Source organism: Carcharhinus amblyrhynchos, chromosome 8, assembly GCF_965287045.1.
Source record: "Carcharhinus amblyrhynchos chromosome 8, sCarAmb.v2.hapA, whole genome shotgun sequence".
NCBI classification, from domain to species: domain Eukaryota; kingdom Metazoa; phylum Chordata; class Chondrichthyes; order Carcharhiniformes; family Carcharhinidae; genus Carcharhinus; species Carcharhinus amblyrhynchos.
Window position 1 is genome coordinate 44,090,380 of NC_137331.1, and position 14,759 is coordinate 44,105,138.

The window sequence follows — 14,759 nt, forward strand, 5'->3', positions numbered from 1 at the left end:
GTCCAAGGAAGAACTGATGAGTTTTTGCCAGATGTGGATCAGAATCCTGGAATTTTTTAAAGGATTCATGAAGATGGAGAGATATAGGAAGTTGACTTTTTTTTAATATTGTTGATCACCTCAGCTCCTGTGGTGGCATTTGCACCGCTATCAAAATGGGAACAAAATTTTTGGAGCAGGTTGTTGGATGTGTATTGGCCTAACGCCTGCTCAGTGAGATGAAAACTCTTAATAAAAATTATTTATTTTTTCAGCATTGCAGTGGGTAGTGTCCCTCGCTGCATGTTCTGGTTCCGCTTCAGGACTTGATGGCCAAGAAAGGTCTGTTCATAATGTGGCCAAACAGGTTGATTAACAGCCCCTAAATGCTTCCAAAATGCCTGATGATAGGCAGTAAGAGCCATATTGCAAAAGACAATGGCAAACCACTGCAGTACTTTGCCCAACATGAACATGAACCAATCAATCCACTGAAAGTCCCTGGTCACCAATGCCTTCTTTGGGCACGGGCATGGGACCTGAAGAAGGAGTTACATAGCATCAACCAGGCAAGGACAAACTTCATGAACATAGAACATAACAGCGCAGTACAGGCCCTTCGGCCCTCGATGTTGCGCCGACCAGTGGAACCAATCCAATGACCCTCTAACCTAAACTATTCCAATGTTATCCATATGCCTATCCACAGACCATTTGAACGCCCTTAAAGTTGGCGAGTCCACAACTGCTGCAGGTAGGGCATTCCACGACCTTACTATCCTCTGAGTAAAGAACCTACCTCTGACATCCGTCCTATAACTACCACCCCTTAATTTAGAGCTATGTCCCCTTGTGTTAGCCATCACCATCCGAGGTAAAAGGCTCTCACTGTCCACCCTATCCAATCCTTTGATGATCTTGTATGTCTCAAACAGGTCACCTCGTAACCTCCTTCTCTCCAATGAAAGTAACCTCAAGTCCCTCAGCCTTTCCTCATAAGACCTTCCCACCATACCAGGCAACATCCTGGTAAACCTCCTCTGCACCCTTTCCAATGCCTCCACATCCTTCTTATAATGCAGCGACCAGAACTGTACACAATACTCCAAGTGCGGCCGCACCAGAGTTTTGTACAGTTGTAACATGACCTCACGGCTCCAAAATTCAATCCCTCTACCAATAAAAGCTAACACACCGTAGGCCTTCTTAACAATCTTATCAACCTGGGTGCCAGCTTTCAGGGAGCTATGCACATGTACCCTGAGATCCCTCTGCTCGTCCACACTACTAACAGTCCTTCCATTAGCCCTATATTCTGTACCCCTGTTATTCTTACCAAAGTGAATCACCTCTCACTTTTCCGTATTAAACTCCATCTGCCACCTCTCGGCCCAGCTCTGCAGCTTATCTATGTCCCTCTGCAAACTGTAACATCCATCCTCACTGTCTACAACTCCTCCGACTTTGGTGTCGTCAGCAAATTTACTAATCCATCCTTCTACACCCTCATCCAGGTCATTTATAAAAATGACAAACAGCAGTGGCCCCAAAACAGATCCTTGAGGTACACCACTTGTAACTGCACTCCAGATTGAATATTTCCCATCAACTACCACCCTCTGTCTTCTATCAGCTAGCCAATTCCTGATCCAAACTGCTAAATCACCCTCAATCCCATGCATCTGTATTTCCTGCAATAGCCTACCATGGGGAACCTTATCAAACGCTTTGCTAAAATCCATATACAACACGTCAACTGCCTTACCCTTATCCACCTCTTTGGTCACCTTTTCAAAAAACTCGATAAGGTTTGTGAGGCACGGCCTACCCTTCACAAAACCGTGTTGACTATCCCTAATCAATTTATTTCCCTCGAGATGATTATAAATCCTATTCCTTATAATTCTTTCCAAAACTTTGCCCACAACAGAAGTAAGGCTCACTGGTCTATAATTCCCAGGATGGTCTCTACTCCCTTTCTTGAGCAAGGGGACAACATTTGCTATCCTCCAGTCTTCCGGCATGATACCTGAAGCCAATGACGACATGAAGATCAAAGCCAAAGGCTCTGCAATCTCCTCCCTAGCCTCCCAGAGAATCCTACGGTAAATCCCATCCGGCCCAGGGGACTTATCTATTTTCACACTCTCAAGAATTGCCAACACCTCCTCCTTATGTACCTCAATCCCATCTAGTCTACTACCTGATATCACAGTATTCTCCTCGACTACGCTGACTTTTTCCTGTGTGAATACTGTCGAAAAATACTCATTCAGTGCCTCTCCTATCTCTTCAGGCTCCACGCACAACTTCCCACTGCTGTCTCTGACTGGCCCTAATCTTGCCCTAACCAATCTTTTATTCTTAGCATACCTGTAGAAAGCTTTAGGATTTTCCTTGATCCTATCCGCCAAAGTCATCTCATGTCCTCTTCTAGCTCTTCTTAACTCTCTCTTTAACTCCTTCCTGGCTATTTCATAACTCTCCAGTACCCTAACTGAGCCTTCACGTCTCATCTTTACATAAGCCTCCTTCTTCCTCTTCACCAGAGATTCAACTTCCTTAGGACACCACGGTTCCCTCACTCGACCACTTCCTCCCTGCCTAACAGGTATATATTTATCAAGGACTCGCAGTAGCTGCTCCTTGAATAAGCTCCACATTTCAGATGTTCCCAGCCCCTGCAATTTCCTACTCCACCCTATGCATCCTAAATCTCGCCTAACAGCCTCATAATTACCTTTCCCCCAGCTAAAATTTCTGCCCTTCGGTATATGCCTATCCCTTTCCATCACTAAGGTAAACGTGACCAAATTGTGGTCACTATCACCAAAGTGCTCACCTACCTTCAAGTCTAACACCTGGTCTGGTTCATTACTCAGTACCAAATCCAATGTAGCCTCACCTCTTGTTGGCCTATCTACATACTGTGTCATGAAACCTTCCTGCACACATTGGACAAAAACTGACCCCTCTAACGTGCTTGAACTATAGCTTTTCCAATCGATATTTGCAAAGTTAAAGTCTCCCATAACAACTACCCTGTTACTTTCACACCTATCCAGGATCATCTTTGCAATCCTTTCTTCTACATCTCTGGAACTTTTTGGAGGCCTATAAGAAACTCCCAACAGTGTGATCTCTCCTTTCTTGTTTCTAATCTCAGCCCATACTACCTCAATAGACAGGTCCACATCAAACGTCCTTTCTGCCACCGTAATACTGTCCTTGACTAACAATGCCACACTTCCCCCTCTCCTACCACCTTCTCTGCTCTGACTGAAACATCTGAACCCCGGAACCTGCAACAACCATTCCTGTCCCTGCTCTATCCATGTCTCTGTAATGGCCATAACATCGAAGTCCCAGGCACCAATCCAGGCTGCAAGTTCGTCCACCTTATTGCGTATGCTCCTCGCATTAAAGTATACGCACTTCAAACCACCCTCCCGCCTGCCAATACACTGCTGTGACCTAGAAACCTTATCCATGACCTCCCTGTTCTCATCCTCCTGTACACTGGAGCTACAGTTCAGGTTCCCATCTGCCTCAGAATCAGTTTAAACCCCCTTGAATAGCATTGGCAAATTTTCCCCCCAAGGTATGAGTTCCCGTCTGGTTCAGGTGCAGACCATCCCTCTTGTAGAGGTCCCACCTACCCCAGAATGAGCCCCAATTGTCCAAGTATCTGAACCCTTCCCTCCTGCACTATCCCTTTAGCCACGAGTTCAAATGTTCTCTCTCTCTATTCTTCTCCATGCTATCCCGCGGCACAGGTAGCAAACCAGAGATAACCACTCTGCTTGTTTTAGCCCTGAGCTTCCACCCTAACTCTCTGAATTTCTGTTTTATATCCCCAAAGAGATCAGTAACTGCAATAATGTTGAGTTAACATAGAAGGCAGAGATATACACTGTCCTCTTTACCTGCTGAAAGTGATATTTGTGACACTGGGTTAAAAAAATACAGATTAGTTTTCCAAAGTTTTGCATGGAAAACAACCTACAGATGGGAGGAGCAAAAGGTATATTTTGTGAGCAAAAAATATTTTTCTGACAATATAAAGAGTCAGCCTCTGATTTTTCCCAACTCCAACTTGCACCCATTCAAGAAGATTGCATGCTGCATGATCAGTAAAAGATAAATCAAGATGGCCAGAACATCTTCCAATCCAAATCTTAACATCCTCAGCAACTTGTACTGACATAGGGCCTTTAACTTAGTGAAACATCTCAAGGTGCTTCAAAGAAGTGTTATCAAACAAAACAAAACACCAAGTCACGTATGAAAATAAATATTAGGGCAGGTAATCAAAAGCTTGGACAATGAGGCAGGTTTTAAGGAACATCTTAAAGAGGAAGAGAAAGTTAGAAAGGCCGAATGAGGGAGGGAATTCCAAAACTGAGCACCAAGTAACTGAAGGCACGGCTGTAAATGCTTTAACATAAGGTGTAAAGTTCAGAATTTGTTTATTAGCTCTGATATTTGATTGGTTAGTTGTATAGGTTTTGAATGATGATTTAATAACTGGATTACAAGCGCAGTGATAAGATAGTAGGACGTCTGATGTGTAAAACCAAGAAATTCAGTGTCACAACAAGAGGTGTACACTAAAATGTAATTATATCTTGAGGCTTTAATAGATTGAGAGTTCAAGCATTGAAGTGTCTAAAAGTGCAATGACTTGAAAATGCACAAAGTCAGTCGCTTGTTAATAGAGAACACAAAATCTTCCATGCATGACACAAGCAGAAAGATGGACTAAAAGGCTGCCTCTATAACAAGACCTCAGAAGAAGCCAACCTTTTCAGAGGCAGAGGGGGAATAAAGAGGCACCACAGCTGATCAGACACTAGCTATCAAACAATGATTGTGTGATACCACTATAAAAGCACAAAGAGCTTAAAAACATTTCAATATAGACTCACAATCAAGTATTTTGAATTAAAATGCATTCAGAAAAGGGTAATCTTTTCATTTTGTGTATGCTGATTCGTCCAACTCTCACTAAAACAAAACATCAATTCTTAGCAGCAAAACATTGTTAAAAATGGAGGTGTGTATGCATACACAGAGTGCAAGCATTAGGCTCCCACAGTGCAGAATGCAACTTTCTTTGCAGAATGGGGAAGAAAGAATCAAGGATTAAGTGCAGAGTACATAATAGAGAACCCAAGTGTCTTGTCTGGAAAACGGTGACAGAAACCAAGGAAATATCATCATAGAAGCTCACTTAGTGAGCAGTATACAAAACGGAATAATGGACCTGTTCAACCATGGAAACTGAACTCAGTATAACAGGTTTATTGCACATTAAAAGTCTCTTTCTTAATTAATAGATTTATTCTAAACTTACAATTAAGCAACAATATAAGTTGTATTCGCATTTAATGTGTGTTACCTGTCTGCTCCATTCAGCCAAGTGATAGAATCATAACGGTGCAGAAGGAGGCCATTCAGTCCATCAGGTCTATCGCAGCTCTCTGAAAGAGCAACTCACCTAGTCCCACTCACCTGCAATCTCCCAGTAGTCCTACAAATCTCTCTTCAGATCATTTTCTAATTCCCTGTTGAAAGGGTTTGATTGAGTCAGCCTCCAGTACAATGTGTGTGAATCTGCCTCCACCACACTCTCATAGTACATTCCAGATCCTAACCACTCACTGTGTGAATCTGCCTCCATCACAGTCTCAGGCAGTGCATTCCAGATCCCAGCCACTCATTGCATAAACAAGCTTTTCCTCTTTTTTCTTTGTTGCTTCTTCTACTAACCACCTTAAATCTCTTTTGCTCTGGTTCCTGAGACTCTGACCTATGGGCACAGTTTCTCCTTTCTACTCTATCCAGACTCCTCATAGTTTTGAGCACCTCTATCAAATTGCCTCTGAACTTTCTCTTCTCCAAGGAGAACAGTCCCAGTCTCTCCAATTTATCTAAATGAGTGAAGTTCCTCATCCCTGGAAACATTCTCTTTTCTACACCCTCTTCACACCTGAAGGCCTTCACACCCTTCCTAAAAGGGTGGCACCCAGAACTTGATGCAATACCCTAATTGATCTCTCAAAAGTAAAGGGAACCATTGTCATTTAGAACCAAAAACCATGATAATTTACTACAAACTACATTTACTGGATATATTTAAAACATCGCTGAATGCAACAAAAAATTTGAACTAAGGTGAAACAAAAGTGTTTTGGAATCAAATTCACTAAAAGATAAATAAATCTTTTTTTTATTCATTCATGGAACATGAGCATCGCTGGTTAGCCAGCATTTATTGCCCATCCCTAATTGCCCGAGGGCAGTTGAGAGTCAATCACATTGTTGTGGCTCTGAAGTCATGTGGGCCAGACCAGTTAGGGATGGCAGATTTCCTTCCCTAAGGGATATTAGTGAACCAGGTGAGTTTTTCCAACAATCAATATGGTTTCATGGTCATCAGTAGATTCTTAATTCCAGATGTTTTTTATTAAATTCAAATTCCACCATGTGCTGTGGTGGGATTCAAACCCGGGTCCCTGGAACATTAGCGGAGTTTCTGGATTAATAGTCTAGTGACAATAAATGTGAAGTGGTTCATTTTGACAGGTTAAATAGGTTGGCAGAATATAATATTAATGGTAGGACTCTTGGCAATGTGGAAGATCAGAAGGATCTTGGGGTCCAAGTTCATAGGACGCTCAAAGCAGCTGCGCAGGTTGAAGCTGTGGTTAAGGCATATGGTGTACTGGCCTTCATCAATCGAGGAATTGAGTTCAGGAGTTGAGAGATAATATTGCAGCTATATAGAACACTGGTCAGACCCCATTTGGAGTACTGTACTCAGTTCTGGTCACCTCATTACAGGGAGGATGTGAAAGCCATATAAAGGATGCAGAGCAGATTTACAAGGATGTTGCCTGGATTGGGGAGCATGCCTTACAAGGATAGGCTGAGTGAGCTCGCCTTTTCTCTTTGGAGAGACGAAGGAAGAGGGGTGACCTGATACAGATGTGTAAGATGCTGAGAGGTATTGATCAAGTGGATAGTCAGAGGCTTTTTCCCAGGGCTGGAATAGTTGCCACAAGAGGACACAGGTTTAAGGTGCTAGGGAGTAGGTACAGAGGAAATGTCAGGGGTAAGTTTTTCACTCAGAGTGATGGGTGCATGGAATGGGCTGCCAGCAACAGTGGTGGAGGCAGATTCGATAGGATCTTTTAAGAGACTTTTAGATAAGTACAAGGAACTTAGTAAGATAGAGCTTATAGGTAAACCTAGTAATCTCTAAGGTAGGGACATGTTTGGCACAACTTTGTGGGCTAAAGGGCCTGTATTGTGCTGTAGTTTTTCTATGTTTCTAACATCACGAGGCCATTGCCTCCCTAGGATCTAAACTGCGATATAGCTATTTCCATCTTTAACTTGTTTCATAGACTTTGCTGATTCTGTTTTATTCACATGAACCTCCCAGACCAAACTAAGCATCTAAGATCAAATGGCCTTTTAAAAAAGGTGTTCCTCATTCATCCCCTCGCCATTGGTATGGAGAATGTACAACTGCATGCAGTGAAATCAGAAGTTAAACTCTAGATTAAACTTGGATATTACATGCCTTGAAGCTGTGAAATTATTTTGTTTACTGCACTGTGAAACATATTGCTAAGCAAAACCCATTATTCCACATCCATCTCCTGTCACAAGCCATAAAGTGATATTTTCTATGCACGCTTTTCCTTTTATAGATGTACTACTACATACCCACGGCAGTGTGTACAAAAAAGGATTACAAATCATAAATATGCTGAAGATGCAAAGGATTGTTGTGCAGATACCTGGGGTAGAATGGAAGAACCCCGCTCACCCTGGGTGCAGATTGGATTGGTGGGGGGAGGGGGGTGGGGTCAGGCAAGCAATAAGGCTGCTCCCACAAGAGGTAATTTCCACAGTTGAACCTTTCTTTTTTCTTGAAGATGGTCAGAATGAAGGCGTTTCTGAGATCTCCTGGCATGCTCTCTTTCTTCCAGACAAGGGTGATGAGGTTATGGATTCTTATCAAGAGTGCCTCTCTGCTGCATTTTAATACAGTAAGAAATCTCCCAACACCAGCTTAAAGTCCAACAGGTTTATTTGGTAATAAACGCCACTAGCTTTCAGAACGCTGTTCCTTCGTCAGATGAGTGGAGAGTTCTGATCACAAACAGGGCATATTAAGGCACACACAGTTTACAGAGTACGGATTAGAATGCAAGTCTTTACAGCTAATCTGCTGTTCAAGTCTTAAAGGTGCAGATAACGTGAGTGGAGATAGCATTAAGCATGGCTTAAAAGACCTGATACGCTGCAGGAAAGGATGTCCCAAGGCATGGTACATTGGGGAGACCATGCAGACACTACCACAACAGATGAATGTGCACTGCTCAACAATCACCAGGCAAGGCTGTTCCCTTCCTGTTGGCAAACACTTCAGCGGTCACAGACATTCGGCCTCTGATCTTTGGGTAAACGTTCTCCAAGGTGGCCTTCACGACATACGACAGCGCAAAGTTGCTGAGCAGAAACTAATAACCAAGTTTCGCACACATAAGGACGGCCTCAACTGAGATCTTGGGCTCATGTCACACCACCTGTAACCCCCATGACTAGCCTGAACTTGCAACATCTCACTTACTGTCCTGTCTGGAGACAATACACATCTCTTTAACCAATGCTTAATGCTATCTCCACTCACATTGTCTGCACCTTTAAGACTTGAATAGCAGATTAGCTGTAAAGACTCACATTCTAATCAGTATTCTGTAAACTGTGTGTGCCTTTATATCCCTGTTTGTGATCAGAACTCTCCACTCACCTGACGAAGGAACAGTGTTCCGAAAACTTGTGGCGTTTACTACCAAATAAACCTGTTGGACTTTAACCTGGTGTTGTGAGACTTCTTACTGTGTTTACCCCAGTCCAACACCGGCATCTCCACAGCATTTTAATACTTCAGGGTGATTCTATCTGCGCTAGAGGCCTTGTTATTTTTCAGCTGTTGATGGCTTTTTTGATCTGGTGGCAAGTAGCGTGTTGTGGAATGGTGTCGAGGGCACTTGCATCAAAGACTGCGTCTTGGATGAGGAGGGCGGACCCAACAATACAATCATTACATTTTGTCCAAGTTGTTTAATACAGTGTAGAGATATTATATAAAATCCTTACCTTCATGGTTTAACTATTATCTGTTTTTAAACAATGACTGATTTGAGCTCAGTTTTGCTTATATTAGACAACGATCATAACTCCTCGAGCCAGCAACAATTGCATTCTATTATATAACTACCTCTAATCCAAGTAATTAAAAATGTTGTTAGAGTTACCTCAGGCCCAAGTCCAGTAATGAATGCCATTTCATTAGCTCATCATTCTAGTGTTCGCAATTTTAAGAGCCTTGATCTCTCAGTATTTGAGGAACAGGTCAGGAAGGGAAGCAGCAGTGACCAAGGATGGTGTTGGAAGTTGGAAAGACAGGCTACCTAGCTACTACCAGCCCATGGCAAAGGCTAATTGAGAATGAGAAACAGACACCCAAAGACATTCTGGGAGGAAGGGCTGGGAGTAACAATGACAGGTAGGAAATAGACCACTGAAGTGCAGAGGATATGGTTGAGAGCAGGGTGCAGAAATTATTTTGTTTGAATTGAGTTACTAATAGAAAACACTGAACAAAACTGAAGTCAACCATTAAGAAAAATTGTCTCTTGAGGTTTGTCTGTTGAATGTGTGCAGCCAGCTGGAAAACCTGCACAGAAAGGCTGAGAATAAAACTGCAAAGAGGTGAGAAACATTACATAGAGAAGTGAATCAGAAGAAGTTATTCAGGTAAAAATGCAAATGGTTAACGTTCAACAACACTAAAATTCTCACCTGTTTACTCACCTCTGTTGGCAGGAATTTAAAACACCTGCAGTTCAACTCCCAGTACATCCCTGTGTAAGCCAGTGGCCAAAACATAGAACTAAAGCAGCTCTTCAAATAATCATTCAAATGCTACAGCACAGAATGAGATCGCTCGACCCATCAAGCTTGCACCAACTCTCTGACATTGCATCTTACCCTGGCCCATACCCGCCCTAACCCCATGCATTTAACCCACTATTCCCACTGACACTAGAGACAATTTAACATGGCCAATCCACTTAACTTGCACATCTTTGGCATCATAATCCATCAAATTAGTGGAAAAACCCTGTTAAAAATACAATGGGGACAGGAGTCACTTGTAATGGACAGAATTAATATAGAAAAAGTCATAGAATTTCTCAGAATGCAGATCTGTTTCAGGAAAAGGGAGAGTCTGATCTGAAGCTTCCTACCACACACAGTCACGTTTTAAATTGAAAAAAAAGAGGCCAAATTTGTGAGGGAGCATCTTGAATAAAGTTGTATCTGAGGCAGCTTAGCCAATGATGATCTATGGTGAGGTTCCTGAGCTGCATCAATGAGTCCTTTATAATCTTATGTTGTTAATGATACTTATACTCTGAACTTTGCTGCATGATGCTGCAGTGTCTCTAAGTCCTTCAGTCACTTCAGAAAGATCACAGGCATGCAGGTAAATGTTGCCATGTGCACAGCATCAGGGATTCTGAAGTCTACTTCAACTGAGTGGTTCCCAGTACCCCACCTGCCAGTCACTGGGATGTCAATATGTTGCGTGAGATGGAGGAAACGATCAGCAACTCTGATCTCCTGACTCACAAAGATTTGAAAACCCCACCAAGAAAGTGTTTAAAACCACGTCAACTATTCTGGGAGCAGCAGCTTGTATCAACCCACTCGGCAGATGTACAGAACCGTGGGTTTACATGCAACATTTTAATAAGGCGGCCAAGAGCAGTGGTTTCTGGCTTCAATCTCCCTCAAAGTCAATGGACAGTGCTCAACCAAATCAACATAAAACAGAGATGATGCAGCAACCTACTCCTTAGTCCAAGATGAGGGATGACTGAATTACGATTACAGCCATAAGTCGCAGACCATGGGACTCATCATGTTAACCCACCCATTCGGATCTGTTCCAATCGTTCATTTCTCTGCTAAGCTTATCAAAAGCCTATTGAGTGGACAGCCAATGCAGACCTCCCAATACAAGTGCTTTTGGTCACACAGCAGTAGCAATATTAGCCAGGACACTGGGAAGAAGTCTCCAATCATGCTGTGGAACCTTTACATCCACTTCAGGGCCTCACTTTGTTGTCACATCACTTCTAATAATGGAGTGGTCCCTCAGTACTACACTGCAAGTCTCCACCGAGAAGAAACAATCAAGCAAAATCCTATCCTGGTGCCACCCAGGCAGGGTACATCTTTCTCAGACTGGCCACTCTAAGCAGAAATGTTCCCAACTTTTGTCTTCATGGTTCTCATGGGTATACTCTATGAATCGCAAGACCGCAGTAACATGCATAGATCTTGAGTTACTAACATTAACAGGTCCAGAATCTAGGTGCTTTGATTGAATAGCAAGAGCTGAACCAGCCCTCTCCAAACCTTAGCTTTATAAAATCTGCCCTAACAGAGAGTAACACTCAAGGGTTTCCAACATTTTGGTTGGTGTCGCAATTTGAAAAATCTTGTTCTATTGCATCAAACCTTCTGTCATCATCATGGAGATGTGTTGAAAGAACACAAAGGAATATCTACATGAAAGAACCGGGTGCCAAATGTTAAAAATGTTGCCAGGGACCTGTTGATTAGGTCCTATACCCAAATGGTATCTATATAATTCTACCGTCTTTAGTTACAGCCTTTACAGAGATTTATTCCTATTTGCAGGGATCTGTTCTTTTTTGTATTCACTGGATCTGGGTATCCTTAATAAGACCAAAACTGTGCTCAAGAAGATGGTGGTGAGCCGCTTTCTCGAATATAACTGATTGGCTTTCTAGAAAGGATCTGGAGTCACAGACAGGCTTGACCAGGAAAAAATGACAAATTTCCTTCCCTAAAGGAAGGACACTACTGAACTAGATGGGTTTTTTTTAATAACAATCCACGGGTGTCATTACTGATACTAGATTTTTATTCCAGATTTATTTAATTAGTTGGGTTTAAATTCCTCAGCTGGGATGGTAGCATTTGACTCATTTCCCTAGATTGTTTTTACAGGTCTTGGATTGCCAATTCAGCAACAAAACTACTCTGTCACTGTTTTGCTAAGTACTCCCGACTCCTGAGGGGGAAGCACTTGCTACACAGGAATCTACTTGTCATCGCATATTGTAAAAGACATCTTGTGAATGGTCTTCCTCAGCCAGTACTCCGTACTCCTGGCTCCTACTGATTGATAGCCAAATGTAAAATTAGATTGTTGGGGATGTAAACATGACTGCTCTTTCAAAGAATCAGCACAGACACCACAGCCAGCCATGTTTGTGCAAGTGTCTAGATGCCACAGCAAAAAATCATTCAGCCCATCACAGGAATTAACTTTACTTCTCTTCGCTTTCCCCTGCAAATTCCTCCTTTTCACGTATCTACCTGGTTCCCTTTTGAAAGTTACTACTAAATCTACTTGCACCATTCATTCAGGGAGGGCACTTTCATAGAATCCCCACAGTACAGGAGGACATTCGGCCCAGCACCGAACACAATCCCACCCAGGCCCTATCCCCATAACCATACATATTTACCCTGTTAAACTCCAAGACACTAAGGCAATTTTGCATGACCAATCCACCTGGACTGTGGGTGGGAACTAGAAGAAACCCATGCAGATACAAGGAGAATGTGAAAACTCCACACAGACAGTTAGATGAGGGTGGAATGGAACCTGGGTAAATGGAGCCGTGAGGAAGCAGTGTTAACCACTGTGCTGCTATGTCACCTTGAATTGGATTATAACTGTGCATACATAAAATAATTCTCAACCCCATCCAATATTTTTTGACAATTATCTTACATCTATATCCTCTGCTTACAGACCTTCCTGCCAGTAGAAGCGATTTCTCCCAAGTTACTTTACCAAACCACCTCAAAGTGGTACCTCTAGCCCCATTTTGTTATAGTTATGAAGAATGAAAGTGGGGAAAGTACTTGCCTATTATCTTTAACTGTCCAAGTGCTGAGGCCATGGTCAACTGAAGCATACAACTGGCCCTCTACAAAAGCGACTTGTCCTTTCAATCCAACTTGCAAATGATCTGGTGACAACTGGAAGTCTATGTCCAGTTTGGTAGTGCTATCTGGTAGTTGAATGTTTACTGTCAGATCTTCATCTGTCTGCTGCCAATAATATGTCGGTTCTGTAAAATTAAAATCCAATTCCTCACCATTACTAACTGAGACAAAACACCCCAACTCCTCCCCAACACCCCCACATTTGTTTTTCAAACCACTACTGACAGAAATAAACAGGTAGCAAGTGTTTCATGAATATAATATTTTAAAATATCAAAGTGTCACTCTGCTGTGCAGTGCTCCGTAGAAATGTTCCTGAACATTGAACACAGAGATTACATGCATTTGCTCACAGCTTTTCTCCAATTACAGAGGATACTCAAGAGGATGTTGCTGAATTTTGAATTTATATGGGTTAGGTCAGCCAAAATTATAATAAAAATAAATCCTAGAAAATAACACAGCGTATCTCTCTTCGCAACACTAGCTTTCTTCATTACTGCAACAACTGTATTTCAATCCAACCACTTGCAAACATGCAAGGAGCTTTAACACCAAGCAAATATTTACAGGAGACATTTCGTCTTGATCTCTTTCCCAGAAGATTCTATCCATTTTAAAACTTCATTAGCAGGCATTACATATTTTGTAAAAGAAAAAGCAGATAGGTAAATTCTCATCATCTCAGCAACTTGTTCTGGAGCTTATGTAAGCAATCTACCTGTGTTTCAGACCCAAGACATTACAGAGAATAGATAAGCAGAATTACCAAGAATTATATGGGGACAATCACTGGTTCAGTTGTTTCCAGTAATACAACCACATTTACACTGCCATTTATAGGAAGGGATTTGCAAACAGCCAAGTGATTAGGCTACTATTTATGATTAATTATTTGTAATAGCTTTGGCAAATTACTGGATTATAACAACTTCCACACCCAAATAAATCAAAAAGCATTTACAAAATGTGTTGACTTATCTGCTTTCTCTATCAACACATCATATGGATGGACCTATTGAGTGAAATGTAGCTAAAGGCCATTTTGGTTTGAAAAGTTAACCCTTCCTCTTTCCAGAGATACAAGTTGACCTGCAAAGTGCATCATTTATTTCAGCTTTTCACCATTTGCAGAGCTTTTGTCAATATTTTGTGGACTTTGATTACTGAAAACAGTCAAATTTTACACTGTAAAAATAAATGCTTTTCAATTTACACGTGAAATTATTATCCATTAATATATTAATGACACTCGTTTAAAAAGCTGCATAGATTAAGGATATGAAGTATAGATACATTTAGAACAAACACAGCTTGTTTTCCCTCAAAGGCCCAATATGGGCTATCACAGTGAGTAACCCAGCTTTTGAAAGTTTGAACCAAAGTCCATCTTGAATTTAGTTTTGCAATAGTCATCTATAAATGGCTCCAACACTGCTGAGTGAAAGGATTAAGGGAGGAAAACAGTCAGGGACCTCATTCTAATCATTATTCAGCAAAAGCTTAAAGTGCATCCATGATGTCAAGGCTGAGTGAGGCACCAAGATGAAAAAGTGAAGTCAGTGGGAATCAGGGAAAAGCTCTCCACCAGCTGGAATCATATCTCGCACAATGGAAGTTGGTTGTCAGCCCCAGGGCATTGC

The 14,759-nt window shown here is 41.9% G+C and overlaps 1 protein-coding gene across 1 annotated transcript in view; it reads right to left on the reverse strand.

Moving 5' to 3' along the window:
- nudcd1 (NudC domain containing 1) overlaps nucleotides 1-14,759 on the reverse strand; it is a 102,977-nt gene that overhangs the window by 35,784 nt on the left and 52,434 nt on the right. Inside the window, exon 6 of the mRNA XM_080193977.1 lies at nucleotides 13,037-13,241. Coding sequence (XP_080050103.1) covers nucleotides 13,037-13,241 — 205 coding nt within the window. The remainder of the gene's footprint in view (nucleotides 1-13,036; nucleotides 13,242-14,759) is intronic.